Raw genomic sequence first — 25,170 nt, 5'->3', positions numbered from 1 at the left:
CTTATTTCAACAAAACAAACGGCTGTCTTCATGTTGTCAACGAGTAATTTTATTATAAATACATGTTTGCAGCTCAACTTTTTCAAACTGTTTCACACTTGTTTAAAAATAGCCCTTCAGTAGTCTCTGACATTATAAAACTTCATGAATGTTCATCCACCTGAGTGAGCGTGGAGTCAGTCTCATCTGTTCTGTTTCTGTGAGCAAATGATGATAAAAACACGATCAGCAGCGCTCTCGGTTCCAAAGATGCAGCCTGCTGGACCGATTTCTACAACAACCGGCCACCTTCAAGTGAAATCAAAAAAGGTTTTGCATTTAGGTAATTTCAAACAAACTACTTGTGTTGACATAATTAAATACAGTCCGAAGTCACGCTTGGCTTCAGGGAAGTGCCGCCTATGAGCAGCATCATTAACACATTCTTTAACATCATCACAGGGTGGTGGCTGACGGGTCTGAGAACTGGATCCCGCTTTAAGCCCAAATGTTTGGTCCACTGCGGTCTCGCAACAGCGGCGGCTGGCAAAGATCCAGGCTGAGCTGAGAGTCTGTTGTTTGTGCGTCACCGGCCGCCAGCAGGGCGTTAAAACGAGCGTCTCTACTCGAGTTTGTCGATGTCCATCTCGGTCAGGACAGAGAAGCACACTTTCTGAATCCCCATGCCACATTTGGCTAAAAGAGACATGAAGGAGGTTAGAACGCAGGATTTAGGTAAAGCATTTACACTTTGATGATCAGAATAATGCAGAAAAACATCTGGATTCTTCCAAATCTTACCGATGAACCTTCGCAGCCACAGCGGTCTTTTGTGAGCCGGGGTGTAGCAGCAGAGGAAGTAGACGGGCACTCCCGACAGGGCGATGCCGATGCCGATCAGGGAGTTGATGGTGTCACTGTACAGAGGCACCACCACCAGGAAGATGGTGAGGATGCAGAAAACAATGGGGTAGAACAAACTGAGCTGCGGAAGGAAAAGAGAGAGAGAGCCGGGTGAGACGATGGGATGAATTACTGCCTCAAAAATTCTTTTCGCCAACGTGACTAAGTGAAACATGCTGGATTTTAAAGCCTTTTCCAGTTTATCGACTGCTGTACTCAATACGGGGTCATCAATTACAAAATGCACGTTGTTTTTAATAGGACTTAAACCAAGCGATAAAGGTCGTAGACCCATCAGGAAAGAGTTTACGGAGGTCATAAATTGAGAGAGAGGAACCACAGGTTTTTCATAGACATCATTATAATCAGCCCAACCAATGGAGTCGCCCCCTGCTGGCCAGTAGAAAGAATGCAGGTTGAAGAATTAGAACCTGCGATGCTTTTCTAACCTGAAGGCTGCCTCCTTTTTGTTATGCAGCCTGTGAGTACACAGTGACCAGTCTGAGCATGTGTGCAGTTCAAAAATTAAAAGTGTTCAGGAGTTAGTCAGTTTCCTGATTGTTTCACTCCGGCGGTTATGTCCTGAGCTGCAGTGACGATTTTGCAATAAAAAGTGGAGATTTTATATTTTCACACTGGCTTCACTTTTCTATCTCAGCAGCACCATCAGTCTACTATTGTCTGTTTACAGGTAACACTGCACATACATCTGAAACATTTCATTTAAATACCTTTAAAGGCCTCTTTCTGTCCGGCTGCTTCCATCGCAGATATAGTTGCCCCAGGATGGACAAACCAACGAAGAACCAGTAGCTGAAGCTGTAGTAGTTGATCAGCCTGAAGACATCTTCTACACAGAGGTATATGAGAGCCATGACGCCCTGCAGGAAAGTACGGGAATCACGGTGAGTAAGGGTGAGGGCAAAAAAAGCATGGCATTAAATTAAAACAATTAGACAACAAAGAAAAAAACAACTGACGTTGAAGAGCAGGGCGGGGACGGGAGTGTAGCGGTTGACGTGGATCATGCACAGGAAGTCGGGCAGGTGGCCTTCTCTGGAGCCCACGAAGAACAGCCTTTCGAGACAAAATAAAGCGATGATGAGGATTGGTTTATTTTGACTGGTTTTAATGACCTCGCAAAGTAGCCTAAAGAACGATAGAGATACCTGGAGGCAGCAAGGATGGAGGCATTGAGTCCTCCAAAGCAGGACAGAGCCACAGCCAGAGGAATGGTCCAGTTCATCACACCAAACACCTGATCTGCAAATGTCTGCAGAGGGAAAACTCTTCAACAAAAGCTACACCTCGTACATGTCAAGCCTACATCATTCAGTGTGGATCGGAGGAACTTACCACAGCCACAGCATCACTGTCTAAGATTGCAGGAATTGGGAGGATAGTGTAGTAGGCCACGTTGGTGAGAATATAGATCACAGTCACGATGGGCATGGAAATAGCGATGGCCAGAGGCAGGTTTCTGTAGTTCAGAGAGAGAAACAGCAGAGGGCAGCAAAAGAGATCAGAGAGATTCTCATAGAGAGAAAAGATCCAGAGTTTTGTCTGAAGTCTCTGAGTCAAAAGGATATTAAGTGATAAGGAGCGGGTGTTTGTCACTTATTCTGTCTGTGAACTCTGAGAAAGGCTTTTGATCTAATCACATGTGTGGCCTTGCGTTTGGCTGTGTGAATCAAAGAATAAACCTGAAACACACACATGAGAATACTTCAGAGCCTCTCCTCCCATTTTCCCTCCCTTTGCTTTTCATCTCTGTGTTTTGTTTGGTACTCAGACAAGAGGAAGCCGTAGCAGTCCAAGCTACCGCTACTTGTTGTCATGCACTGATCATTTCAGTTTTATAGCCTTAACTCTGAACTTTATCCAGATGCTTCAGGAAAAGTAGACTGCTCATAGACTGCTTGTTGTATGTTTAAAGACGTAATTGTGAATATAATAGCTGCAAATGTAAAATTAAGTGTAAGCTAGTCTGCTATTCTGGCCATTTGGCTCTAAAGGGAGGACACGGTTTATAAAATAAAGATGTTAATTTTTTGGATAAGACTTAAACTATCCATTAAAAGCATTAACTCATGAGTTAAATATTTATAATAAGGTAACAGAGCAGCGAAGCCAAAAGTGTAGTTTTCTCTTCTTTGCAAAAACACATGAGTCGCCCCCTGCTGGTCATTAAGGGCTATATCTTTGGGACAAAGTGACACAAACCACTTTGGGGTTCTGTCAAAAAGGCCATTGGGTGTAAAGAGAAAAACCTGTCACATTTGAACCTGTTTGTTAATGTCTCAAGTCTAAAAAGCCCATTACCATCACTGAAAATGTTTTTTATCATCCGTGAGTCAAAAATTCATGTTATATAAAATTTTCAGCTTATTCAGAAATTTGAGTCCAAAGTCCAACTTTTGAGATAATAACTTGAAATTTTGACTTATGCATGACAAAAAAAAATTTTCATTGGCAGAAATGAGCTTCCATACTCCGGTGTCTAGGAATGGAATTATACATTTGAAACCAAAGTAATTTAATTCCCATATGATGGGATGATTTAATGCTCATAGTGGCAAATGGTTCATGTGACATCATGCGTATTAACTCACCTCTCTGGGTTCTTGATCTCCTCTGTGACAAAGTTGAGGGTGTCCCATCCAGAGTAGGAGAACAGAGCCGAATACAGAGCCAGAGCGATGGCTCCTGGATCTCGAGATGAGCCATCAAATAGCCCCTCGAAGTTCTGGGTGTGACCTAGAAGGAAGTGACAGCATGGCACTGTGTGAGCATCATGTAGTTAACCTAATTAAACTCCTACCCTCCACATAACAATCTTATCTGATTGTTCTTTAACAGTTTTATATTAGTTATAACAGCAGATAATTTTTTTATGGATTTAGTGAAGGAGGACATGCAGAGTGTTGATGTGACAGAGACAGGGTAAAAGACGAAAGAAGAAGAAGAAAAAGAAAAACGAGAAAAAGAAAAAGTGTGTGTGAGTTGCTGATGTGTTTGAGCACCTTGTCCGATCTTCACCAGGCCGGTGATGATGACGGCGATGAGAGCAATAACTTTGGCGTAGGTGAAGAAGTCCTGGACTCGGGTTCCCCACTTGACATAAGCGCAGTTGACAAAGGTCAGCAAACCTGAAGGCGAGGGAGCGAAACACATGAACACACACGTATCATTCAAACACAGACTCGCACAGCAACAGACATTTGCTCTTTAAACTGTGTGTGTTTGTGTGTTTGTGTCTGTGCCAGCGTGTTTCCATGTGAGAGAGCGGCTGATTTAAGGAAGCACTGCTGCTGACTCAAGCAGACCGGATAGTTGTTTGTCAGACAAGGAAACAGCTGAGTGCAGCACATAACACACGCATACTGAAATACACACATGTACGGTCATGGAAGTGAGACCAAGTTTAAAAGCTTGAAAGAAGAAATAATTAAACAAGCACCGATCTGTTCTGATGAGCTTGTATGTTTCGGCCTGAGGTTGGAGATTTGTCACGATTGGCACTTATTGACCTACAGCCTCTGGTCCTGATAAGTAAAGTGGTCTCTGCTGCATTCTTCCTTATTGCCCTCCTTCACCTTGATCAGCATTAATGGTGTTGGAAAACATGTTTTTCTGCTCCTCTCTGTCACTTATCTCTCTCACGCGCGCTCTCTGACTCTGGCACCTTATCAGTAAGGGACCGCCTAGTTCACGGGACATCGTAAAAATTACTACCTCCATTGATAGCGTGCAATACTCCGTTTTGCGAAAGCGAATCTTTTTATTAATGAATGTAAATTAATTGCTGTAGTTCAGTTTAGTGTGTTTACTCGCCACACTAAACTAGATGTGCAGACAAGAGACCAAAACAGGAATGCATCATCTTCCACCACACTGACAGCTAGAGGGTAATAACAGGATGCCTGTTCAAACACAGCAGAGCACAATGCCTCAGATGGAGGCGATCAAGGATGAGTGATGGAGGAGGAGGCTGTGCCACCCAGAGGTGGAGGTTTGAGATCAGGTGTGAGAGACAGGCAGGCCAGTGATACAGAGATGCTGAAGACTGCGTAGCTGTTAGCAGACGATGACCTTGAGTACGGGTTGGGCGGACTTTACACCTGAGTTCACGTGCTTCTGATAACCGCCCCTCACAAACAAAACGTTTGAACAGTATGTGGATGTGAACTGAGCTGAGTGTATCTGAAATGACCATATTAAAGATATCTTCTCTCACTTTGACATCACAGAGACAAGAATAGATAAAAACTGCACACACAATGACCTAATCACTCAAAATTTGGACGTTTTATAGAAGCATGGCCCGCGCATATTAATAAAGTTATACAGTTACACGACATCTGAGATAATCAGTCAAAATTCTTCCACTGCAAAACACTTTGACCCAACCAGACTTTTAAATACTCAGTCCAACTCAAATCATTCGATAGTAAATTATTACACAGGATGTAAACTTTCACTTATTATAATCTGAATGTTTTTATCTGTCATGTTAAGGTACTGAAGTCACAACTCTCTATCTTATTCTGCTAATCAGTTCAAGGTCACGATGGCTCCTACCTCGGCTGCCGTGGAGTACGCCCTGAAACGGGGAACCGCTCACACTCACATCCGCACATGTGGTCTGTTAGTTTAATTAAACGAATCTTTGGGTTACGGGAGGAAGCATGCTGTACCCCGCACAGGTACATGCAAACTCCACACAGAAAGGCCCCGGGTGGCCGGTGGATTCAAACCCAGGACCTCATTCACCCCCATCCCAGTTCTCTGTCTACACATGACCTCATTGCACTACAAGCTGTTTGTTCTTGTGTTTTATCATAATTTTTATAAAACAGAACTTACATGTTGTCTTTACTTTTTACTTTTCGGCCTTGTGCAGAGATCAGAGCAGTTTCAGCACTGTCATGTCTAAAACCTTTCTTTTCTAGTCTTGAGTGAAATAGGGTGAAGGTGAATATGAAACAGAGGGACTTCATTACAGCAGCTACATTTACATTTACTGCACTGCCTTCACTTAAAAGGAAGCGGTGCTGTTTAAGCACTTCACTCATGTGCTGGCTGAGCTATCAGAGGAGAGGCTTGTCAGGTCAGAGTGCCCCTGCAGGGAGGACTTTACCTCATAGCTACCAGCCTCTCTGTCGTCCTCTGCTTACTGGTGCGTGGCACAAAAGTGTGTGTGTGTGTGTGTGCACGCATTCAAGCGTGTGTGTGTGTGTTGCGCGCCCACCTTTTAGGTGGGTCAATGGATTTAAAGGAGGACATATATTTGTTATCAGGGCTTATCTGGGAGATATTAACAAGTTCTCTCTGTACCTTTGACTCAGTGTGCAGTTGCGTAGTCTTTATCTCGTGGTAGATTTGATCTTTCTACATTTACAGGAAAAAAAAAAAAAAGGAAAAGCTGTGATTCATGTCCTTGTGTGATGAGCCCACACCAGGTTTTCCAAAGCCACTGCTCTGAGATTGAGTAAAAAGTGGCTTTTCCTCCCACTTAATCTACCAAATGGATGATTTTAGGGTGGATCGGTTCCTCTTTAATCAGATGTTAGTGAGTGTTTCTGCTGTAGACCTGCTGACTCTAACCGACTGCCACCATTTTTCACTTCTCTAGTTTCTGCAGCTCACGTGATCTGTCATAGATGTGAAACCACGGCTGTAACACAGACGGCATTATTGACACTGGATATCACTCACGCACTCACGCACTGACTCATCTTCAGTCTCCAGATGTGTACTTACATATGCAAGCAGCAGCCAGCAGCCTGTTGGCCAGGTACGGGGCTATGCAGGTGGGGAAGATGGGCTGCACCATGTAGTTGGAGAACGTGATGGCAATAACGGCCTGGCTGGTGGGCTCGATGATCAGCAGCGAAGTCCACAAGCGGATGAAAGCCATGAAACCCCCGAAGGCCTCCAGGATGTAGGCGTAGGAGGCCCCGGACTTGGTGATGGTGGTCCCCAGCTCGGCGTAGCACAGGGCGCCGAACACGGAGAAGATCCCGCCGATGGTCCACACCACCAGGGAGAGACCATAAGAAGCGCTGTGGATGAGGACGCCCTTGGGCGAGACGAAGATCCCCGAGCCGATCATGTTCCCCACGATCAAGCATACTCCGTTCACGAGGGAGATCTCCTTCTTGAGCTTCATGGACTCCTGCGAGTCATCTGACTTCTCTGACGGGGGGCCGCCGTTGGACGGCTCTTCTGTCGGGATGAGGCTGTGAGAAGCCATTGTTCGAGTTTGGTGGTTTTAATTTATTTTAAAAAGGAAAACAGTCACAAAATAAGAGGGTTTGTTTGGCCTTGGTGTGTGATGAAGATTGGAAAATTCCTCCTCGAGCTATCTTCGTTTATCTCCCGCCATCTGTGAAGGCAACACGCAGGTGTCATATCAGCGATGTTGTCACAACTCAGACACACAGCAAATACTCGCGTTGTCCCGATCCGGTCACACAAAAACACACTCGCATGCCAGAGGCACTAATGTCAGAACAAACATGCAGAAAAGACAACGCACAACGAGTGTGGACACGGTTGGATTCGAGAGCGGGATTTGGGGATTGGAGGGCCATTAGGCCGCACACCAAATGGCCTTTTAAGGTTGAGTGTATTTACAGAGAGACGGGGAGGGGAGCAAACACGTTGCGTGCCTCAGACACCGGCTTCTCGCTGGTAACCACAAGCAGAGAAAGAATCCCTGACTAAGACTCACACTTAGACTCCCAGATCCACCTACGCCGGCATATGCAGAGTTTCAGTGTCAGCACAGCGGCCACAAGTCACATGTTTTCCAAAGTTCATTATCGTCAGCATGTGTGCAATTTGATGATGATGCAGACACGTTAGGCAGCAGGTTCAATAATCTGGCTTTACACAATCTCTTTACATATCATGAACTGCCAGTGTGGTTTTGAATGACAGTGTTTTCACTGCATTAATGCCAATTTAAAGTGTAGTTATTTACAGTATTTACACTTTGATCATTCAGGCTTCTGGCTTTTTCATAAAGTCAGCGCATATAAATAAGTATACGTCAGGTGTAGAGGTACACGGAGAAGCATAAATGCAAGATATCGATCCAAAGATCATAAACTGGATACAGCTCGTAAGTAATAAGGAACTCAGATACAGGAGAGACCCGAGCATGGAAAGCCTGATATGAACACACAGACACAGACTCACAGAAGCATGAAGCTTTTGTGAGGAGAATGTAAGAGAGGCTGTGAAGTTCAGATACCTCGTGGCAACAGCAGCAGTAGGAGCAGCAGCACGTGTCTTGATGAAGGAGTCACTGCAAAGAAGGAGGACAGCAGATTGGACGTGAAGCATGCCGGAGAAGCTCAGAGGCGAAGCTCTTGCAGACAGAAAGTGCAAAGTTCAAAAGCTGTTGATAAGTAGGTTTCTTTTTGAGCTACTTAAGGTCACATCCTGGATACAGGAAGTCCTGTTGTTTACGCAACTGGACACAAGTAACAGTTCAGATTAATGAAGCAGCGATAATAAAAAGTATCATTATGTTTTCAAGGCAGCTGTGGAAACATCTGAAACACATCAGAGGGTTTCTAATTAGTTATTTCTTCCATGTAAAAGATCTCAGATCACTCACTCGTAAAAGCAGCCAGGCATGATAAAACAACTCTCCTGAATTAACACTTCTACTTAAATCATTATGAAACACAAGCAGCAGTTTTGGGGGGGGGACACTCACCCTCTCCAGAGGCTCCTCAGCTCCTCTCTGCTCCTCTTGGGGTCCTCTAAATCACTGCAGCACAGTCTGATCGCAAATACTGTATTACCGGTATTTCAAAATCCACTCTCTGTTCTGTTATTTCATTGTCCTGCCTCCCTGTCACAGTCGTAAATAAACCACTTCATGCGCCTTCCTCTTCTCTCTCTGCTGTGCTGCTGCTCGGTTTCCTCTTGTTCTGCTTTGCTCCGACCCTCCTCGGCTGATGCGTTTGAGGTGTTGTGCACTTCTGGTTCCCAACGACGCTTTTAATCGACCGAGGAAACGAGTTCAAGGCGAGAGTGGGAGGGCTTTAGTTCACCTCAGCGTTGTTTTCCTATGAGTGAAACCTACGGGTGTGTGATTCAATTATCTCGCCCATCACACAGGTGTTATCTGCAGCTTACCTGCTCTTCTCTGATCAGTGTGACAGTGGAAATAAAAGGAGGACTGAGGGTTTTTCCACGATTACTATTATGCAAATGCATCTGGAGACAGTTTGATGATATAATGCTGTTAGAAATGTTCACTTTAAGGCTCATCTGAACAATGGTCGTAATTATCCACTCATGTAAGACTAGCCTGCGTTTTCTCCTTCACTTTAAGTACATCCCATTACAGTGTTGTGATGTTGTTTATAACACAGGCAATATTGTAATAAAACAGTTATATTGGTTTATAAAACTGAGGGAAATAGCGTAACTTAGCTGATGCGTGTCTGTGTGAGGCTTAAATGTACATTTAATTAAGAGTCGCGTCAGTGCAACAAGTAATTCATACGTTTCTGTGTTTCTGCTGTTTGATGGATGACCAAACACAAGCTATTGCGCCCTCTTGTGGATATGAAATAAACTGAATGGTGATTAAATTATCAGTTTCTAGTGATCTCGGTTTGATTCTGACTGAAATGAAGATGATTTAAAAGAGAAAGATCCGAGAGAAAAAACATCAAGCGCACGTGAACCTTCAATAATGCAGATATTATGGAAAAGTAGAAAAACCAGTAGGTCATTTTTATCTTTCTTTCTTTGTCGTTTGCTTTGTTTGCTTACTCGTGATTCTCCCCAAAGTGTGCGTTGGGTCCACCTGGTGGGCTGTGAAGGTACTACAGGTAGGCTGCTACAGGTCAGTTACAAGAAATAAAGTCTCTAAAGTAAAAGGGTTTGCAGTGAACATAAAAACAAATGTATAAAGTAAAAACAACATAAATTTTGTGTTTTTATTTTCATAATGCATTTTTGTTTTTTCCATTTTGTCTTTTGTCTGACCCGTTTTTTGATCTCTGTTATGTCTAATTAACAGGCAAACACTTAACCTGGAGATGTAAGAGCCAGGTCCCTGCAGACAAACTGTTAATTAAGAATCAGCCTCAACAATCAAATCACCAGATGCTCAAAATGAACTCACAGAAGATCCAAATACTTCATCTTTGTTCCTGTGTGTCGGTCACAGTTATGATGTAAAACTGTGCGGCTCTGTTTGTGAGGAAATGTCTGATGTGGCCATCAGCGAATACTTACAGAGCGTAACGAGAACATTTTGAGTGAAAAAGAGACAAAACAAACAAAACTCCTGCCCCACTAATACAACCTGGGGAACAAAAAAATGATTTAAAAAGTTAAAAATACGTGACTCATATTGCACATTTTACAGCTATTATTGTCCCGATTCAAAAATCAAATCACTAATTAATCATAAGCCTTTTTTTAAGGATTTATTCGAGGATGTTTCGCTTGAATGGCAGCTTTAATTAATCAGATCAAATTAATTACTGGCGACTGTGAAGTAATCAGTTTCTTTGTCTTTTAAAACGATGCTAATTCCTCATTGCTCCAAGGCTAAACAGGTTTAAACGCTGACCTTTGACCCCTTGAGAAACTTTTGTCCTTTTTCCCTGGAGATGATTGATGCCCACAGAGGGTTGATTAAAGCTCACTGATGAGTGTGCTGAGGCGTGATTAAAGCCTGTAAACACATCCAGCATCACACCTGTTGGATTTTATATTCACTTCTATCTAAATGGCTTCTTTTCTGTCTCTCGCTCCCGCTCTCTCTCTCTTTTTGTCTTTTTTTTTTTTTTTTTGATTGAGACACGTCCGCTGTCACTCATGAACGCATGTGGACAAACTTCTCACACATGGCTCCTTTCTCCCCCTTTGTCCCGCTCCCTGCCCTGGGCATTCTTTTCATTGGTTACCAGTTGTCATGGTTTCAGGGAGCCCCTGCAGGCTAAAAAAAAAAAAAAAAAACTAGAGGGATTAAAGGCGGCCATTTTGGGGACAGCTGGACCAGGTTGGTCCCTGTTGCCCCCTGTCCCGCTCCCAGTCACTGTGCGAGGGGGGACGAGGGCCGGCATTGTGTGAGGATTAGAGCTTCCTGTGTGTCAGCTCATTACACGGGGGAGTGTAGGGGTGACGGGTGGAGCAAAAAGAGTGAGGGAGCGAAATGAAAGAGAAAATTTAAAAGAAAAAAGGAGTGAGTATGAAAGAGAGTATGACACAGAGAAGGGGAGCGAAAGGCAGGAGAGGGGGGGGTATAGGGAGGGAGGTGGCAGCCTCTACAGCTGCACCCTCAATCACACTCATACAGGCTCCGATTATCCTTTTCACACACACTCACACACACATGAACAGCGCAGGGGAACTGAAACATATTAAAAGACACCGAGAGCAAAAAAAGAAAAGAAAAAGCAGAATCTGGAGACAGCTAGCCCAGAGTCTCAGACAAAGGACCCCACCTTCCTCCTCCTCCTCCTCCAATCCAGACACACAGAGAAACTGGAACAAACAAGAGAAAACTGACCAACAGTGTGCACACAGAATAAGAGTCATGCAAGCAGAATACTTAAACAGATAGATGACTTCACAGAGACACGGGATTAAACCCAACCCAGACAAAAAATGCCCCCCCCCCCCCCCCCACACACACACACACACACACACACACAAAACGAAACCCACCAGACGAGCAACAAACAGGTCTCCTCTTCACATTGCCTTTTGTTTTATTTATCTTTTATACATCTCATGGGAACATATTTTTGTCTTTGCTACAAAAAAAAGAAAAAAGGGTTTACAAAGGGGGGAGCAAAGCATACAAAAAGCTAAACTGAGCTAAAGCAGGAATGCAGTGAGTGCAGACAGTTGGTGCAGGAGCAGGACACCCTCAAGTGCTCTGAGAGAGAAGGGAGGATGAAGGAGGAGGCAGGAGGGCGGTTATAACGGACGGGGCTCATACTTGTTGCGGGTTTCACAATGCAGATAACAGCAACCATCAATACAGCAACGCAAACAGGGCCCTGTGAGGGCCGGGGTAGCTTACAGTTTTAAGTACGGGACTCACACAGTCACCGGCAGCATTACGACCAAACAGCATCACGGATTCAATCATTTCAGCAGGTTTTTCGGCAGCACAAGGCAAAGTGCAGCTCACAGTGTAGCTCGGCACATGCATTCAGCAGCATCACATTAAAAAAAAAAAAAAGGAACAAAGTAGGAAACAATAAGAAGTCTTAAAATGTAACCGCAGCTGTATTTACAAACTCTGGCCATTCCTAATCTGGCCTGTTTTGGTATTGACTTCATTTTGTAAAATTCTGGACACTCTTCTTTTTAAAAAAAACAAACAAAAAAAACACAAAAATCAGCTATCATAGAGTCTGTGCTGAACAAGCACCACGATAACAGAAAAAGAACAAGTAATTCAGCTCATGGTAATGCTGTGAAGTGTGTAAATAAGGCCTCACCGTGGTCTCCAAAATAGAAAAATACATAGCTAAAACACTACATTCACAAAATCACTGGAATCATACTACAGTATAAACTACAGCAGACCTATCTGCCTAACAAAAAGGTAAATATGAATTAGAATTATTATTACGCTAGGAAACAAATCTCGTTCTATTAAGTAAAAGAAAAATACATTCCCTTGTCAGGACCCTTAAAAACTGACATTCAACAGCACTAACTTTCTACGCGGTGGTGTCCATAGCCTCGTCTGCCGCGTCACAGCCGACGCTGTTCGGCAGAGGATCTGTGCTGTCGCCTTTCTCGGGGGATTTAACCAATCCCTGCTTTTCATCCTGCTGTGCGGCGTTTTTACGATCCTCCGCAAAGTCATTGTCATTGGTTTGAGCCTTGGAGGGGGTACTGGTCAGCACGCCGGGGTGGGTCTTCATATGACCCTGTTGACAGGACACAAGGATATTTATTTACAGATACAAAATCTCAAATTAAAAACTTTTACATCACACTATCTATTATCTCTTCTCTCACCTTAAGTCCGCTCCGGCTAGCGTAAGCCTTTCCACAGTGGGAGCAGCTGTAGGGTTTCTCTGGGCGATGAGGCTGTGTGTGTGGTGTTGGTGCTGGTGTTGGTGCTGATGCTGCTGGGACCGAGGGCTCAGCATCCGCAGAAGGCTTTTCTGGAGTGTCCTTCTCCAGCTCTGTGTCCAACCCAGACAAAGACTCTCTGAGTGTTTCACTTTTCCCTTTACTGTGGGCAGCATCTCGTTCCTGTGACTCATGTGGTGCACTGCCACAGGCCTCATCTGCTTCTGGGATAGCTGTGGGGCTGACGGGAGGGGGGAGTGAAGGTACGGGATTTGCAGTGGGGTTACTATCAGGAGTTATTGTGGGTTTATCTGTCGAGGACTCTTCATCATGATTAACGCCTCTGTGTGGCAGATCATTTTCTGCACCAGGCTTTGAAATGCAGAGAGAAAGGGGGACGTCGTCACCCTCTGAATCTCCATTTGCCAAAGCTGGGGGTGCTTTGAAAGGGCTGCCCAGGTCAGTGTGGGTCTCCTCCTCAGAGGACATGGAGCCATTCACCAGGCTACCGTCAGCTGGGATGCTGTCCTCTGGCCCTGCTGAAGTGAGGTTATGGGTCAGAGGTGGGCTAACACTGGACGTGGAGCGCTCTGATTCCTCTGTCTTCACAGATGTGGTGTCATTAGCTGCAGATTGCTTAAAAGTGGACCCTGAGCTTAGAGCATCAATTTGAGACTTGGTGCCTGTTGTTAAGGCCAAAGGAAGGAGCTGTGTTTTAGATTGGGAGCTAATGGAGTCATTCTCACCATCATCAAAGACGCCACTGTCCATTTCTGCAGCATCTTCGGGGGGAACATCTTCATCGGGCGGTATCTGTCCTCCGAGGTGCAAGCGGATGTGGTGCTGAAGAACCAGGGCATTGGTGAACTTGCGTGGGCACAGGGGGCAGGAGTTCAGGGCACGGCTATTGGGCGGCCTCGCACGGTGAGTGGCCAGGTGGGCCCTAAGGCTGCCCTTTGTTGAGAAGGAACGACCACAAAGCTTACAAGGGAACGGGCGCTCTCCCAAATGTGTGGCCTGGTGCAAGCGAAGAGCTCTGGGGCAGCTAAGAACACGCAAACACACACCACACTGATTAGCAGCCTGGACGGCGGGGAGAGATGGGGTAGTTCTAATAGCGCCCGAACCCTGGCTTGTCTCTGATCCTGCAGCATTAGCACTAGGACTCAGTCCAAGAGCAGCCAACATTTCCCTGCGGTAGGCACTGGAGGTGGTGGTCAGGTCGTGGCCATGGGTGTCTCCGTTGGCTTCAGTAGTGGTGTGTGAGGAGGTGGAGGGCGAAGAGGCAGAAGAAGAGGAGGAGACACCTGGGTGAGGCTGCTTTTCAAGCTTCTGTACCAGCCGCTGCAACTTGGATGTATCAGAGGTAGAGGTAGTGGGAGAGGATGAGGAGGGGGAGGAGGCAGATGGTTTGGGGAAAGGTGGGAAAGGGAAAGGTAGCTGATGAGGCGAAGTGAGGTGGGAGGTGGATGGGTGTCCCGGTGGTCGGAGAAGCGCGAGGTGGTGAGGGGAGGTACCTCCAGGGAAGAGAATCTTAGGCAGGTGAGCCAGCTGGGAGTACGGCGAGGCTGAATGGAGGCTCGAGTGAGGAGGAGTGTTTTCGTCAAAGCGCTGCTGCTTTGCTCCTTTAAACTGGCTGCCCACAGAGGACGAAGATGACGAAGAGGAAGACGGGAGCACACTGCTGGATGCGCTTGCAGCGGCTGCCGCTGAAGCTCTGTTCAGCTGTAGCAGCGAATGAGCTGTGGACAGCAGAGCCATGTCCACAGAGGGGGGCAGAGGTAGGGAGGAAGGCGAGGCCCGAGCCGAGCCACTGGACAGGAATCCTAAAGCCATGCTCTCTGTGATGCCGGGAACGCTTCCTTTCACCGCGTTAAATGTTTCATCATCATCAGCTCGCCGTTTGCGCCTCCTCTGGATGCTCCCTGTGGCCGATCCGCCCTGCGTTTGCTCTGACAGCGCTGGGGGCAGCAGGGAGAGCGACAGCTCTGGGTTCTGCTCTCTGTGTCGCAGGAAATGAGCTTTAAGGTTCCCCCTGGTTGTGAAACGGCTCAGGCAGACTGGACACTGGTAGGGCCTTTCCCCTGTGTGGGACCTCAGGTGGATCTGCAGGGACGAGTCGCTGCTCAGCACCTTCCCACAAAAGCGGCAGATGTGCTGAGGGCGTCCTGATGAGGAGGCAGAGGTAAGAGAGGAGCTGGACTGGAGGTCCTGGGGATGGCTGGTGGGAGGAAGTGAAGGAGTTGGGAAGCTGACGCCATTACTGTGAGCGAATGAAGAGGTGTTAGACGATTTTTCATGGAGGTAGCGCGGTGGCAGGCCCAGCGACAGGGACAAGGGGTGTAGGGAGGCAACAGAGGAGCTAATAGTGGATGAAAGAGATGAGGAAGAAGACGATGATAATGAGGACGAGGTAGAGGAAGACGCAGCTCTGCTGCTGTTGTTGTGTGAAGCGCCTGACTTGGAGACAGCCGGTTGGGGGAAGAGAGCTGATGGAAGGCCAGTCAAAAGTGACGAGGCTGTGGTGACTGGAGTGGCAGTGGAAGGATGCGTTGGGGATGAAGATGCTGCTCCGTTAGGTTTCAGGTTGCTTTCCGTTCCACTGGCTTGTGCATTGTTGTCCTGGCCAAAGACAGCTCCTCCAAGCCTCAGAACGTGCCTGCAGATCTCTTCTGTTATCTGCATCTGGTGGATTTGGCGCTGTTGTAAAACCCTCAGCTCCTCTAAGAGCACCGCCAGTGTGGGAGGGACCTGGCTCTGTCCCTGCTCCCCTGGTGAGCTGGTGGCCTGCTGTTGACCTGGACTTGAGCTTTCACGGTGAGGTGGAACACATTGAGAAGAGGAGGAGGAAGAGGAGGTGGAGGTAGTGGTGGTGGCTGAACTTCCAGTCTGCGGGGAGGTCATGGTGGAGTGAGAGTTCCCTTGGCTGTGGGAACCAGAGGTCTGACCCAGGGGGGGAGGTGAGTGAGTCTGGGAAGACAGCGACGGGTGAGGGAAGTCCGGGGAGAGGGAGGAGTGGGTGTTGGGAAGAGATGTTGTGAAGGGGGCGATGTGGCTGGGCCAGTGGGGAGGAGGTGAGCTCTCGCTGGGTAAGGAGGGCGCGTGGAGCCCTCCAGGGGATGGGCGAGGGGCCAGAGGCGGCTGGCAGTCTTGAAGAGATGTGGGGGATGAGGAGGAGGAGGATCCTGATGAGGTCACTTCTGAGCCGAGAGATGTGGATGGTGACTTTAAGCCCAGATGGTCATCTGAGGATTTAGAAGAAAAAGAAGAATGATGAGGGGTTTTTTTTAAAAACCTGCATGTTTATTTGACAAAGCTCCGATATCAACCCAAATATACAGCTTTGTGAATTTATCTGAACTCTGTTTGTTCCTTTGCCTCCAGTTATTGTTTATGAATTTAGTTTTAAAAAATTCTGTGTGCATACCAAAAGATACAGTTACAACATCAAAAGAAATTCCTGCTGGAAAGTGGCCTTGAACATGCAAATAAACAAGAAACTCAACCGTCCACGAGTCTTTGTGATATCTTGTCTCAATCTGTGCTCTCCGGAGTAAAACTCCTCAAACATCTTGTGCACACACATACAAAAAAAAAAGCTCACAGACCACCTTGCTGCTATAGCAACACATTTTAGAGGACAATGGGCATCACCAAGACAACCCATAGCCCCTCTTAACCCACTCCCTACAGCGGTTACGTCTTTCATCTCCCTATTCACCCTCCCCCGCCTTACGTCACAGTGGAGGTCAAGGGTCAGGCCAAGCTAAGGGTTCTGGGCACTGTCCACACACTCTGATTGGTCAACTAATCTGACCTCTGGCACTCAGGGGTCAAATTCTTTCAGAAATCTTGAGCACGGAGTGAGAAAGAGTAAAAAAGAAAAAGAAATGAGGGGGAGGGTAACAACAATGGAGAGACAAACTAACTACTCCCTCCTGGAGAGACAGTGATGGAATGAAAGACTGTACCTCAAGCGAAACTCCTTCCCTACAAACCTGCAAGCAGATAAGCCTCAAACTAAAACTTCCACTATTAATTGTGAGAGTTTGCCCCAGGGGAGCTGGTGCATGCATCAGAAGCTATATCCCACTAATAATGTGACAAAAACCTCCGTATTCTCTGAAATGTTTTCAATCCCCCCGCCTGTGTTAGGAGTATACAGTCAATAGGGCTAAAGGGTGAGAAAGAAGGAGCAAAGAAAGGGGAGGGGGGCTGTATTAAGAAAGGTGGAAAAATGAGGGGGAGAGGGGCACATAAGGAAGAAAAGCATGGATGAAGAGCAAAAGAAGATCAGAATAGAAAGGGTGGAAGATTAATCTTTACCCCCCAAAAAAACCACTGCCCCCCGCCCCCACCCTATTGCACCTTATTGTGAAGAAGTAAGAGAGTGCTCCATACTAATCAAAGCCCTCCAGCAGTCAGCGCTGAGCAGCCTGTTGGTCTCCAAGAGGATGAACAGCACACGAAAATGGCCACAGATGTATGTTAGTTAATCCTACCCACAAGAGCAAGTTTATTGGCCCCGTCCAAAGTGCCCCAGGTCTCATTTATAAGTGGGGTCTATTGCACTAAACTAGTAAGCAGAATTGTGAGGTGGGACTTTTTTTCAGTCAGTTAAATCAGGTGCATTTGTCGGAATGCAAATGAAAACATGAACTTGCAAAAGTTCGAGAAAAGAAATCAAAGAAAACCCGCTCATGACTTAAATGCTAACTTTTGCGTTGGTAAATGAATTTAAAGATTTAAGTTCTTATAGTGAATTTCACAAGCAGCCAGTAGCCTGTGAGCAACGTTGTTTATAACAATCTTATGCCGCTTTGATTTAACAAAAAAAGAGAAAGAAACACAAAAATCCAAAAATAAAAAGCGCACGAACACTCGTAAACATGTTTTCTCACCGTGCGACTGCAGCCTCGGGCCCCCTGGATCCGCGTTAACGAGATGCTGGGGTCTCTTCTGTTTCCGGCGTGACATGATTCACGGCGAGTCAGACGGAGAGGGGGGCATCCGTCGGTTCAATGGCAGTTTTTTTTTTCTTGCGCACTTGGACGAGCTTCCGAGAGCATCCAAATTTAAGATGTGCTGCAACTCCTTGGCTTTAAAAAAGAAAAAAGAAGAAGAAGAAGAAGAAGAAAGGGGGAGTTTTGAAAGAGCGGGTCTTTCATGGAACAAAGTTCCAAAAAGAAAAAGTGATGTTTGGAAATCCGCCGGGCTGCACCGTGTCACATGAAGCTTGCCGTGTGTGTGGCTGTTTTCTAAAGTCTCTTCTACCCCCCAAAAAAACTTGTCCAATTTGCGCCCCTCCTCTCCCACTGCTGCCCCACTGCATGCACATACAGGGAGCGCACACACAGTCACACGTACACACTATATACACACACGCACACAGAACCACTCCTTGTTCTATGATATTTGCATTTGAATGGCGTGCAACACACAGCCTCCCCGGTTCTCCTTTTCTCTCTATCTCGCCCCCCCTCAGCTTTATTTTTCTTAACACTCTCACGCTGCAGCCATAAACTTTCAATAAAAAACCGACAATGGCGTCAAAGCCCGTTGGATGTCTAAAAAACAAATTAAAACGGGCGTAAGATGTGGCCTTTTTGTTCGAGATAAATGTTTCAATCATTATAGCAAGAGAGTGAGTGCGAGAGAGAGAGAGAGAGAGAGAGAGAGAGACGATGATGGCTCTGATTAAGATGCAGTAACACGCGTAAAACTAATCCAACAGGTAACTTAGCAATCAGGTGCCATGCCTCGATCCTCCTGTGCGCTCTGCACCTATACTTTGATCCTAGTCATAATAATGAAGTCAAGCTGGCAGGTGGTTTCCGTCAGCGTGAGTCAAAAATCTGCCTTCCCAGCATTGAGCTGAGAAGGCGAGATGTAGCCTTTGATTTCCTCGGGGCCAATTATCAACAACAGTGCAGCGAGCGGCTAATGTTTGCAAGTGGGGCCACACATCCATTCCACATGCATGCATGTAATTCGTGTGTGTTATCACCGAGCGCATAATACCCACCCCCAGCACCACCACCACCCAAAAAAAGCATCTTACACTGGAGCTCTATTTAAAAGGCAGAGAATAGATGGGAATCTTTGACAATGGCGTGCTGGACACAGTTGAGTGAGCATCTCCCCTCTCTCACTATGAACCCCCGGACCCGCTGCTGCACAACACAATGCCCCTCTTTCACCCCCTGCCTTTACTCCTGTACCACGTGGAGAAATGGATAAAAGCAGGAGAGGGGGAGAAAAAAAAGTGGTGGCGGAGGAGGAAGGGGGCCATATTTAAGTAGGTGTCTCACATAAAGCATATAGACTGGCCGCTCAGAGGCTGTGTAGGGAAAATGGGCAGTATTTGATTTTGAGGAAATGCCTGCCATTCAGAGTTTAACAGTTTAAGCTCACAATGATGGACTTTAGTCAAGCTTTTTCACGTCACTTTGAAATACGGCACTATTTCGAAAAGAAAGAAAAAGAAAGAAAGAAAGAAAAGTTAGGACACTATAACATGTAAAACCATTATTATTATTATTATTATTATTATTATTATTATTATTATTATTATTATTATTATTATGCTGAAACAAGCATGGTCCTTCCTGAAATCCAGGATAGCAACAGATGGCACATAATATATTATCTCTGGCATGGTTCCCTCACTGATATCCAGATCACATTCTCATTATCATTGTTGTTGTTGTTTTATTTATGTCCCTTTTGTAAGGAAGCCTGGAAGCATAAATACTTGTGCCAGCAAAAGCAGCTACAAAAAAAAAACATGAATTCAAAAAGGCAACATATACGTTTTTGCCAATATATGCGCTATGTGGCTTCATAACGTTAGACAGTGAAGTACAGTAACTGAAATATTATATTTATTTCCATTACTGCTTTATTACATAGAGACACCTGCAAGACGGTATAATACATAATATGTATTATGTGTGTGGAATCTTATGCCTGACAGGTGTGCTCACCTGTCTCAGAAAGAAGAGTTTTTGTACAGTTTTACAGAGAATGGCAGGAATGAATTCTTTGAAGTGTTCTTTACGGCAGGCGGATTGAGCAAGTCTGAGAGAGAATGAGTTTTGCTAGCTCACTACTGTGGAGTGGAGTGGGTGAGATGGGTTTGCCACTATGGAGAGCAGTTTATTCAGTGACCACCTGTTGCCAACGATGGTTCCTGCCTTCTGAATCAGTTTGTATAGCCTGCTGCCATCTCTGGGACTGATGCTGCCTTCCAAGCACACAACAGCAAAGTAGATGGCACTTCCAACATTCTTGCTGCACACAATTTGAATCCGGAAAAGTAGAGTGAGGTCATCCTCTTCTTCTGCAAATTCAGAATTGAACTTACTGTAGCTTAGTGTGGTAGCTACCAGTGGTCATGTAGGCCTAATTTTTATTTATTTTTTTGTTTATTTTTCCACACCACAGTTTGTAGGGCTTCACTGGATTTATGTTATAATAATAGTAATAATAATAATAATAATAATAATAATAATAATAATAATAATAATAATAATAATAATAAAGTATAACACGAATCTTGCTTGAGATTTACATTAAAAGTTTGGCCCTAACTTTGTGAGTTATTCTAAAGTTCTTAAATTGTAGTGTAAAGGTTTTGCCATCGTGATTGGTAGAGCTTGAGCTGTATCAGCCAATCAGATTTCAGTAGTGATGTCACTTGCGGGGTCATCTTCAGAGTAAAGAATTAACGGTAGGTTTTGGTCTTTGAAATTAGCCATTTTTACCAGTGTTTTGGGGTTGTGTTAAAGTCCGTGTGTATAATGTCGAAAGTATATATTTTTTAATAGTCTGCTAAAGGAAAAAAAGGGTTGAAATGACACTTTAACGAGCTTGTTATTAGCAAGTGCAGAGCGCCTCAGGCTTTCACTAGCTAAGCTTCTAGTGCTAGCATCTAATGTCGATAATGCTGCTCAGTTTCGGGTAGCAGAGCTTTTACGTTTTATACAACAAAACTGTATTTTAACGGTTTTATTTTTTCATAAATATATATTATAAGCCACTACAAATTAAATAAAAAAGGGTTTCAGCGTTTACAAATAATAACCTTTGCTTTATTCCACTGTAAAAAGTACATTTATCCAACGTGGGATCTATAGAGTTATTTTAGCCCCCATACAGTTACTGTAGCTTAGCTTTTGATGAACATTTTGTAGGTACATGAAATATGTACCTACAAAAAACTTGATAAAAACAATTTGTGGGAATATGTGAACATAAAACTTTAAACATGTAATAAATAAGCTCCTATAAATTACCAAAATGTTGTAGGTTAAGGCCAGCTGCAGCTGTATTAATAAAAACTATTGTCCACCTTGTTTTTAATACAAAGGTTTCAGATTAAAGTAAAATGTAGACCTCTAAAATAATGTCTGATTGTGATTAAAATAGTTCAAACAAAGACCAAACTACTCCTGCATCGCATTGGGCCTTGTGTTATGGAAATTTGATTGTTAGTCTTTGGACATCATGTTTTTGCTTTGTAGTTTTTTTCTCTGAATGACTTTTTACTGTCCTTTACAAAGGCATGTCCATCTGCGATGACACCCTCCTGTGTAATTTCCCAAAGTGTCGCGCTAAGCTGAGCGCCTTCGCTTGGGTCACAGCATGCTCACATGTTTTCTGCGATCAGCACGGATCTGAGAAGTTCAGCCGTTCTCCAGTCATCTGCCCTGCATGCTCGTCTGCACTGTCTGGAAAGCTGGACATTGTGAGGATGGAGCTGTCGCCCTCTGAGGAGTATAAAGCGATGGTGCTGACAGGTCTGCGACCAGACATAGTGCTGGACATCAGTTCCCGTGCTCTGGCCTTCTGGAGCTATCAGGTCAAGTATCTCCATGTGAACAATCAATACAAAAGCAGACAAGTGTGAGAGAAGCTCCCACATCATCCCAGAAAAATCTAATTTTTTATTCGTAAAGTAGCATTAGCATATGTAATGATGCCATGCCCATCTGATCAAAACAAGTTACAGAATGTAAGTGGTCTCTTTTTATCTACGTTTGAAACCAGGATAATTTTCTAGCTGTGATCCCTCCCCTTTTTTAATTATTTTTTTAACTCATGCTAAATGCTAAATTTGAGATTCTGTTTATTTAAAGAATTAAAATGATGAAAAAGGTGAGTTGGTAAACAATCAGCTGATTCTGAGGTGCTCAGCTGGCCGTGTACTTCCTCGTATATAAACCCTGATGGTCCGTTTATGTCAGTCAGATCTTGTGTAGCGTGTAAGTGTTGGTGTGTGCAGGTGCATCAAGAGCGTATCTATCAAGAGTACAGTCTGTCACGGGCCGAATCACAGCTGAAGCAGATGGAGAAGATGCTGACTCAGCAGAACCAGAGCAGAGAACTGGAGCTTACCGCCTTGAAAGGAGAAATCGCCTCCCTGAAGAAAGTAAATGACACAACTCTCATCACCACACAAGACATTAATACACTAAACTTGTAACCTGGTGTAAAATAGCTTCGAAGGCTAAGATGTAAAATTACAAGGAGCACGTGGTCGTCTTAACTGTGAATCTTGAAGACATACATAGAGTAAAACTAGATTTCTCTGTATCCTGATGGCCAGATGATGGACGAGTACAAGAGGAATTACAGCGAGGTGTCTGAGAAGCTGATGCAGAGAAACCGGCAGTACCAGAAACTACAGGGGCTGTACGACTCTCTGAGGATGCGTAGCATGGTGGTGGGTGCTGGAGAAAGACATACAGAGCAACAAATGGGACATCAAGACTACAACGCTGATAATAATGCCGGTAATGTAAGCACATTGTTGTTCATTTGTAGTTTTTAAAGGTGCATTGTTGGACAGAGATGAAGGCTTGGCAACTAGTTTATGACAATGGACACAGACATGACTAGTTATTTTCACTTTTAAAGGTCAAACCATAATATTGTTTTCAAATATGAACAGCAGCATTTATGCTTAATCACAAATGACAGAATTTTAGCCCCCCTATCAGTATTTACCAAGGGCAGGGAATTTTTAACACAGCTTTTCCAACCATGCTAGTTTTATTAAGTCTCACACACGTGTCCTGAGCTGTCCCAGCCCATTCTTCTTTGGTACATCTCAAAAACCTGTCCAGATTTGCTGGTCTTCTGGCATGAACCTTGGTCTTATGCTTTGCGCAGGCGAGTCAGTGACATTCACTTTGGTTATCTGGGGGTCGTTCTTGACCAGGAGCAAACTATGTTTTGGGTCGTTGTCGTGTTGTAAGACAAATCGGCGATACAGATCCAGTTTTGCTGCTGATTGCTTCAGGTTTTCTTTCATAATCGTCACATGTCCTTTCTTCATGATTCCTACCACATTGATGAGATTCCCAGTTCCGGACGTACTAAAGCATGCATAAAACATAATGCTTCCTAAACCGTGTTTCATTGTGTAGACCGTGTTCTTTGGGTTATACGCCTCTCCCTGCTTTCTCCAAACATAAGCAGCATCTCTGTGGCCAAAGAAAGTGCCTCCAGTCTCCATAATTATTCTCCAGGTTGTCCTCACTTCATTCTGTCTTGAAAGTGTCTCTTCTGCAAAAATTCAGTTTTTCTTGGTCTGCAACCTTGCAGTCCATTCCTGTGCAGGCACTAAACTAAACTAACAAATTCAATTTCCAGACTTAGCAAAGTCATTCCCTCGTGTCTTCAGAGTTGTTCTGAGGTCTTTAGCCACATCTCGTACCAGTTTTCTTTCCAGAGACTTATATTAAACATTTTGTTTCCTATCTCTGCCAGGCTTGCTCTGTGTGGCTCTCTTTGAATTTCTTGATGTGTTTCTCACTCTGGTTCGGAAACACTGCAGTAGCTTTGTATATCCATCTCCAAACCCTTGCTGAAGTGTTAAACTGTGTGTGTAAATTGGAAGATAACCCTCAGTTTTAACTTGATTTTACAGACTTTGACCATAACAAGTTAAAACACATCATTGCACAGTAGTGGTCTGTGCAATGGCTCAATAAAAAGGTCAGTTTTTCACGAGGCTAATAATATATGATACAATAAATAACTTCTGTTAATAATAATGATATAATAATATATATAATATATACCTTTTAAAAGTGTTACCTAACAACATTTACTAATGATGCCTAAATGTTAAAGGCATTATTAGTAAATGTTGTTAGGTAAGAAGCAGTAACTTTTTGTTGTTGGCTGAGTACACAAACAATGTGAAGATGTCATTATGGCCTCTATTACCTGCACTTAACTAAAGCTGTTTGCTGTTTGGCAGAAAAACTACTAAAGTCCATAGTAAAATATTACTTATGTTCAGAAAACAAAGATAAATAAGGACTCTGCTTTCATAAAATCAGCTTTCACATTGTGCTCACGTTGACGAATGAGAAGAGGAAGGAATCAGGGTAAAAGAATAATGCTTAATGGCAACGAAAGAAGACAGGGCTTTTATCAAAAAGACTTTGTCATCAGGAAAGAACAGCAGGAGTAATGAGCTGAATGTCTATGTAAGGGAATTTTTAGTGAGAATAACAATGAAAGACATCCATCAACCTCCTGTGTGTCACTCAGGGGTGGCTCGGCATGCGACTCCTCAGAGGAGCCCTCCGTTCCTGTCCCTCGGCCCTGAAGGGGACAGTCGATTCTTGTCCGTCCTGGAGGCTGATGGAGGAAAGACCTTCTTCCAGTTCAGCTCCCCTGGCAGGGATAAATGCCGGCCCTTCATCAGGAAGCACTGAGAGCAGCAGTCTGCAGTTATCCATGTTACTCTCCTCTGTTCTGCTGTACTCACTTTAGCAGGAGACGTTTGCTCTTATTTTGTGCACTGCTTATTTCCTGTTCAAACCATAAATATGTATTTAACAGTATTAACAAATATGGGATTTCATTTTATATTTTGTTACATGTTATTCCTAAGTAAATAATAAAAATCTCAAGCATATTTTCACAGAGTTATGTCTTACACCTAACACTTATCTGTCGCTTAACAAAAAGCTTTCAGGTGCAATCACTTTTTCCTCATTTCTGTATTTAAATATAGGATTATAAAGTAATGAAGAGTTGTAAAGCTTTAAAAGAGAAAGTACAAATGGATCATTTCACATTTCTGTGTCATCAGATTCACATAATGAATATTGATGATTTGCAATAATCATTAAGAAACAGTATAGGTGGTCAGTCAGAGGATTTATTAGAGAAAGAGGCACAACA

At 44.4% G+C, this 25,170-nt stretch overlaps 3 protein-coding genes across 4 annotated transcripts; 1 reads left to right on the top strand and 2 right to left on the bottom strand.

Annotated features, from left to right (window-relative positions):
• Positions 1-31: 31 nt before the first annotated feature.
• On the bottom strand, positions 32-9,810 carry slc7a7 (solute carrier family 7 member 7). 2 transcript variants are annotated; one of them, XM_040043508.1, is made up of 11 exons: positions 8,615-9,810; positions 8,144-8,197; positions 6,646-7,270; positions 3,906-4,031; positions 3,495-3,639; positions 2,239-2,362; positions 2,052-2,155; positions 1,863-1,959; positions 1,614-1,763; positions 781-964; positions 32-675 (listed from the first exon to the last, which is right to left on the bottom strand). In XM_040043508.1, exons 3-11 carry the CDS (start codon positions 7,136-7,138, stop codon positions 602-604), a joined length of 1,497 nt encoding a protein of 498 aa, XP_039899442.1. In that variant the 5' UTR covers positions 7,139-7,270; positions 8,144-8,197; positions 8,615-9,810; the 3' UTR covers positions 32-601. The 2 variants fall into 2 exon arrangements, with proteins under 2 accessions (XP_039899442.1, XP_039899443.1); XM_040043509.1 differs by lacking the exon at positions 8,144-8,197.
• A 2,448-nt stretch (positions 9,811-12,258) lies between these two features.
• On the bottom strand, positions 12,259-18,312 carry si:ch211-212k18.5 (sal-like protein 4). The gene is made up of 3 exons (XM_040043499.1): positions 17,865-18,312; positions 12,907-16,208; positions 12,259-12,815 (listed from the first exon to the last, which is right to left on the bottom strand). Exons 1-3 carry the CDS (start codon positions 17,938-17,940, stop codon positions 12,603-12,605), a joined length of 3,591 nt encoding a protein of 1,196 aa, XP_039899433.1. The 5' UTR covers positions 17,941-18,312; the 3' UTR covers positions 12,259-12,602.
• A 2,292-nt stretch (positions 18,313-20,604) lies between these two features.
• On the top strand, positions 20,605-24,915 carry LOC120740946 (E3 ubiquitin-protein ligase CCNB1IP1). The gene is made up of 5 exons (XM_040043502.1): positions 20,605-20,695; positions 21,528-21,826; positions 22,250-22,396; positions 22,574-22,760; positions 24,532-24,915. Exons 2-5 carry the CDS (start codon positions 21,530-21,532, stop codon positions 24,696-24,698), a joined length of 798 nt encoding a protein of 265 aa, XP_039899436.1. The 5' UTR covers positions 20,605-20,695; positions 21,528-21,529; the 3' UTR covers positions 24,699-24,915.
• The last annotated feature ends 255 nt before the right edge of the window (positions 24,916-25,170 follow it).

The sequence above is a fragment of the Simochromis diagramma genome, unplaced genomic scaffold (genome assembly GCF_900408965.1).
Source record: "Simochromis diagramma unplaced genomic scaffold, fSimDia1.1 OVJJ01000656.1, whole genome shotgun sequence".
In the NCBI taxonomy this organism is placed as follows: domain Eukaryota; kingdom Metazoa; phylum Chordata; class Actinopteri; order Cichliformes; family Cichlidae; genus Simochromis; species Simochromis diagramma.
This window is presented reverse-complemented; position numbering and strand designations above follow the sequence as displayed.